Source organism: Dendrobium catenatum, unplaced genomic scaffold, assembly GCF_001605985.2.
Source record: "Dendrobium catenatum unplaced genomic scaffold, ASM160598v2 fragScaff_scaffold_1697, whole genome shotgun sequence".
NCBI lineage: Eukaryota > Viridiplantae > Streptophyta > Magnoliopsida > Asparagales > Orchidaceae > Dendrobium > Dendrobium catenatum.
This window is the reverse complement of record NW_021320159.1, coordinates 662,390-668,493: the sequence shown is the minus strand read 5'-3', so window position 1 is coordinate 668,493 and position 6,104 is coordinate 662,390. Positions and strand designations below refer to the sequence as shown.

The following is a 6,104-nucleotide window of genomic DNA, read 5'->3' as shown; positions in this document are numbered from 1 at the left end:
GGATTGAATTATCCTGAAGTTAACACAACTAATGGCTCATCTCCGGCGTCATACTACCGGGGTAGAAGGAACTTCAGGATCATAGAAAGATGTTTGTTGTCCACAAGAAGGAGGCGGGTGTGGTTGGCTAAACTAGCCTGGATACTTCCACTTAGTGTCATTCACCCCGTCTAAAAGAGACTTCAACATAAGCTGGAGTTGATGAAAGTTTTTGATGAACTTAAGGGGTTTGTTCTTTTTCCTTTCTTTCTCATCCTTATCATTAGAAATCTCCTTCTTAGTTAGCTCCTTCAGTTAGTAATTTTCAAGGTTTGAATCAAACCCGACACCAAACTGATCAACCATGCCAATATCAGTATCCAAAGAGAGCGCCTCCATGCACTTTGTATCAGAATGTACAAAGGTATCAAGGTGTTTTCCATGATCTGCTTGAATCATACCGAGTCTAATATCAATGATGGAAAGCATGCTCATTGTCATATCAGGAATGATAGGCACGACTAGCTTCGGCTGGGAATCCTTCTTGCTCTCATCATCATCATCATATGCGTGTTGCTCTAGATCAAGAACTTCATTGAACATGTCGTCATCGTACACGTCATACACGGGTTCATTCAAGATTAGCAAAGACGACGATTTTGGCAACGGATCTTCAACTTCTTCGAAGTTGAACTCGATCGAGGGTGGGATGGAAGATATTTGATCATCTGCAATGCCCTCGTCGTCGTCGTCGGTTAGTAAGGATTTTGTTGGAACGAAGGATCTTGAAGCCATTGTGGCGGCATACGTGCCCCGGCACCATTACAGTCCCGGCCAAGGGACCTCAAGTTTTCCCTTCGGTCAATCTTTGATAGTCGTAGTTTGAGTCGTGCCAATTCTTGTAGAAGATCTTCGATTTCTTCATCTTGATGTGATCCCTTCCATGTCCATTGGGAATGCATCTTGTTCTGTTTTTCAAGAACCAATTCAAAACAGCAATAAGGCCTGCTCCGAGCCTTCAATCAAAGCCCTGTTCTTCTTTGTCTTCGCCCAGTTGCTCCGCCGACTCACCCGACCCGATCGGCCTCGAATGCTGCGGCAAGCTCGGCGTGCTTCAGCTCGCGGACAACTTCTGCATTCTTGCCTTCACATACAGGTGTTGTCGTTCAAACTTTTGGAGAAGTCGGTGCTTGAAGATGCTCCGGTTGGGAGGTTGGCCGTGAGGCTTGGAATAGACAAATATAACTTCAACTTTCTTGTGAACCCAGTACGGACAACTTCCGCATGCTTGCTGTTTTGCTGAGGAATCCGGAGTGGATTTTTGCAAGATGGCTGGAGTTCAAGACAGCAAAGAAAGAAGAGAACAACAGCTTTCACGTGGGCTTGAAGAAGTTTCTTGCACAACAAGGTCTGTGAAAGAAGGCTCCAAAAGTGAAGTCGATAAAGAAGACAACACCCTTCTTGGCTACCGGACCACCTTTTGGACTGAGGTTCAACCACTTGGCATGACGAACCTCTCGGAAGGACTGATCCAGACGTGATCTTCAAGGAAGAGTAACTATGACTGCTGACTGCCTGAGTGCGAGTGCGAGTGGAGATCGTTGTTTGGAGTGTGAGGGGGATGGGCTGCTAGTAAATGACTCCGACGACGGATGTGACGCAACGACGGACAAGAACGACAGCAACTTGCCGGCTCAGATACCAAATGACACCGGCCAGGTAGGGGTCTCGACGAATCCACGTCGAGGATCCGGTGACGGGACCAAGAACTCCTTCTTGGGGGAGGGATCACCACCTGAAATCCTTCAGGATAGAGAAACCCAAAAGCAGTGTAAAAACTATTCAAATATTATTCATCTCCAAATCTATCTCTATTACATGACATTGGCTACCTATTTATAGCCCAAAAGAAGGAACCACTACAGGAAAAACAGTGAAAACCGACGGCCTCTAAACCGCCGGTTCAAACCGCCGGTTTTCACTGTTTTTCCTGTAGTGAACATACTAGGCTACACAAGACAAATGAAAGCACTAAATCTATGTAGCCAGATAAGCTACCAAATGGATTGAATTATCCTGAAGTTAACACAACTAATGGCTCAGCTCCGGCGTCATAATGAGACTCTCAAACTTCCTAGAATTGAAGTAATTGAGCCAACATTTATAAAATTAAACTCAACACCTCAATAGATTTCCCCATATCACTTTGACCTCAGTATTTCTTATTTGAATCCTTTTGATAATGGCTACAAAATATTGATCCCCATCTCTAATTGACAACCTGATCAAGAAGTTGATAACTCATTTTTTCTTAACATTTTACACAATTGTGGTATTACTAAGACAAAAATGAGTCAAACTAATATCTATTTTTGGGAAGAGTTTACCAAGAAGATCACTTACTATGGCCTCTACAATATCCTTATGTTTGGTATAGCTCTAAACATTAACCTTCCCCAATTTCATGAGGTTTAGTATAGATATTAATTCTTCAAAGGCAAAAAAGAAGATGACTCAATAACATATTTATGCTTCTGTAGTTCCATATTACTTTCTAATATTAGCAATCGAGAAATTTTTTACTAGTATACTTATTAATTTCTTATGTATCTTTAAAGGTATGAGAGGAACTCAAGCACGATCTTCAAAAAAAGTTGATGCCTATTTATAAACTTGAAGTAGCCAAAATATTGACTGTCAGTCAAATCAAGAGAAGAATGAATAATAGCATCAAGATCAAGAACACCTAGGTTGAATTGCTAGAGATGATTAACTTTCATTTTTTCATTGATTTCAAAAAAAGAGTCATGGGAATCAAATAATTACTATATATATCCAATACCATCAAGACTGGATTAATGAAATCATATTATTATGTTAACCCCATTCTTCAACTTTCCAATATTATTATGCTCTCTCTCTTTCTCTCTCTCTCTCTCTCTCTCTCTCTCTCTCTCTCTCTCTCTCTCATCTTGATCGGCTTTTATTAATAGAGTTCGCATTTCAACCACAGTCAAATTTGAATTCAACGAAAACAGTTTCTGTCATTTCTATCTGCATTCGTTTTGATCAGTTTCCTTTAGCCTTAAAGGTTGATTACCATGCATGTATTTTCTTAACCTGTTAAATTAAAGTTGATTGGATCATAGTTCAGCTAGAATGCCTTTGTGATGAACCTTTGTTCATTAATACGCATATGCAGATCTAAATCTCATACCATTAGATTGCGGCATAAGTAAAATTGTACATTAATCACACTTGATAAGAACTGCCTGTCAGGGCGGAGATGGAAGCACGGTAGCAAATTCTATCTGCGTTCGTTTTGATCAGTTTCCTTTAGCCTTAAAGGTTGATATCCATGCATGTATTTTCTTAACCTGTTAAATTAAAGTTGATTGGATCATAGTTGATCAGCTAGAATGCCTTTGTGATGAACCTTTGTTCATTAATACGCATATGCAGATCTAAATCTCATACCATTAGATTGCGGCATAAGTAAAATTGTACATTAATCACACTTGATAAGAACTGCCTGTCAGGGCGGAGATGGAAGCACGGTAGCAAACAGCTCTTAGATCCCGAGGAGGAACTATCATAACCCTTGTTGCCAAGCTTTGGATCTCTCGCCATTGAAACTCGTCATTAATGGACGAGCTTAAATCTGTTTGTTTAAACAAAAAAATAAGAATCAGTATCTCCATTTTAAATATCCTCAAGCCCACATACAAATCAAGTCAATGTTACAAGTCAACATGTTAAAAACGCTCTCATGCTACCGTCACCGCCAAGTAAGCGATGCCCGGCGCAGAAGAAGATCTCTCCTGCGTGCCTCATCTGCTCTTAAGCCAACTGGTTCCATTCCTCAAAGCATTTAATAGCTAAATATATTCCCCTTAAAATAAACCTTATAATTTCCCAAAAAAAAAAAATAAACCTTATATTATTATTAGGAAATGGTTTCTAAGTTATTGATACAAAAGAGAATATATATATATATCCCATTAATATATGATATGTGATATATGGAATGCAGATTTTCACTTCTCACCCAAGTTTTCTTTGAGACACCATTCTTATTGATTTCTAAAACTGATTCTAAAAAACTGCTTCAAAAATAATAAGAAAGTTGTCCAAATGAAATCTAGCATAATTTTTTTAAGCTTTCTATAATAACTTTGTAGTAAAAATATTTTTAAAATAGCTTAAATATAGCGGCCAAATGCTATCCTGAATATTTTCTTAACTTTCTAGTACAAAATTTTTCACTTTAATAAATTTTTATAATAACAAACTATATTTAAAAGGCCGCAAGCAAAATATACTGTCACTAATAACTACATGACACTCCTGACCAGCTTAAATTTATATATTCCACTGCCTTACACGAACGTCAGAACAAAACTAAATAACTGACCAAAATAAAATTAAATCTCTGTGATGTTTGAAGAAAATTTGAACTGTATCATTTTATTTTTGGGTTGGCTGATGACTTTGAAGTAGCAATTATTATTTCAATTTAATTAGGAAAAAAATCACATCCGTATATTTTGATACAAAATATATTATAACGGACTTTAAATTCAGTTAATTTTTTAAAAAGCCTAAATTATTGTTAGTCAATGTAAATAGCAATAAATTATAAAAATTAATATTTAATATTTTTTTCTTTTTTTAGATAATTAAAACATAGGTTAATTTGAAAAAAAAAAAAGTGCATCCGGTGTAAGGGCAAAATCGGCTGATGACAATGGAAAAATGAACTGATCCATCTAGGAGAAAGCAGAACCCTTAGGTATATGAGAAGGACAAGGCTTGGCATATATATATCCAAATGATCTTTGTTGTTGTTGATTAACAATTTTTCATTTAATTTCTTACCGATTAACAATTTTGACCCTTGTTGTTGTTGATAAAAATATTAATGGCATGTGCAGCCTCAAACAGAAAAATCCAACGAAGCACTTCAACTAAACTCAAACTCCCCAGAAAAAATATTTAATGAACCCTCCCCCTTCTTTGAAAAACCCTCACCAGCCTCCCAAGCCAACCTGAAAGAGCTCATAGGTCACAACAAAGACAAAAAAATGTCTCGAGCTCTCCTCTCCATAGCCATCACCGCCCTATCTATTCTTAACAATATTGCCTCCCCGGTCCAAGCCAACTATGCCGGCCTCGTTAAAGAGGACTTTATCAAGCTGAGCCCGAGGGCCGGTAGCCGACTTCTCGCTGAAAATCCAAAAAATGGGAAGCATTATTGCTCATCGGAGGAAAGTAATGTGTGCCACGCTGAAACAACCGGAAGGAAACGGAACGAGCAGCTGAGCTGCTGTAAGAACCAATGTCGTGATGTCCTCTCCGACCGAAACAATTGCGGATGTTGCGGCCACAAATGCAGCTTCGGGCAACTTTGCTGCAACGGCGTTTGTGCGACCGTGGCTTATGATGTTAACAATTGCGGCGAATGTGGTAAAGTTTGCAGGCATAAGCAGCGGTGCGAGTACGGCACCTGTGGTTACGCTTGATTTATAAATATATATATATTTATATATACTTTTAAAAGTGTCAAGGTTAGTTAGTATATGAATATCACAAGTGTTATCTATCTATTGATTTTAAAGATTTATTTCGAGCTTTGGATTGGCTCCAAATAATTTTATATGCATCTATGTTGGTTGGGTGATGTATTTTTCTATTTTTGAAGTTTTAAAAGTAAAGAGTCGAGCACAAAATTTGGTTAAGAGTTTTGTAACATGATTTCATGTAATAAGGACAATTTTAAAACTGTTAGAAATATTTGGATTTATTTCTAAGGTAATCAACCTCACGAATATTCGAAGGTAAAAGTCTCATTTTCTTTAGCAATATTATTGTTTCTTATTACAGGAATACAACTTCTTTCTGAAAACTCAAGAAATTGCAAATGGCGGAGTTGAATTACCATTGTAATAGTCCCATTTGCAATTGCATGAGTATTCACAAAAATAACCACAAAAAGCGCTCAATATTGAAGAGCATTATCTACTAGATAAAAGACAGTTTCCTCTACACTCTCATGTCACTACCACATGATAAATTATACTTCTAGTAATTTTGATGGCACGAATATTATCAACATGTAAATGGCT

At 37.6% G+C, this 6,104-nt stretch overlaps 1 protein-coding gene across 1 annotated transcript; it reads left to right on the top strand.

Annotated features, from left to right (window-relative positions):
* The first annotated feature begins 4,385 nt into the window (after nt 1-4,385).
* On the top strand, nt 4,386-5,612 carry LOC110113714 (protein GRIM REAPER-like). Its single transcript, XM_020846395.2, has one exon. The coding sequence runs from the start codon at nt 5,064-5,066 to the stop codon at nt 5,499-5,501; it is 438 nt and encodes a 145-aa protein (XP_020702054.1). The 5' UTR covers nt 4,386-5,063; the 3' UTR covers nt 5,502-5,612.
* The last annotated feature ends 492 nt before the right edge of the window (nt 5,613-6,104 follow it).

Excerpts from the sequence above, each read along its gene's own strand:
- LOC110113714 (XM_020846395.2), top strand. The coding sequence starts at position 5,064 with ATGTCTCGAGCTCTCCTCTCCATAGCCATCACCGCCCTATCTATTCTT.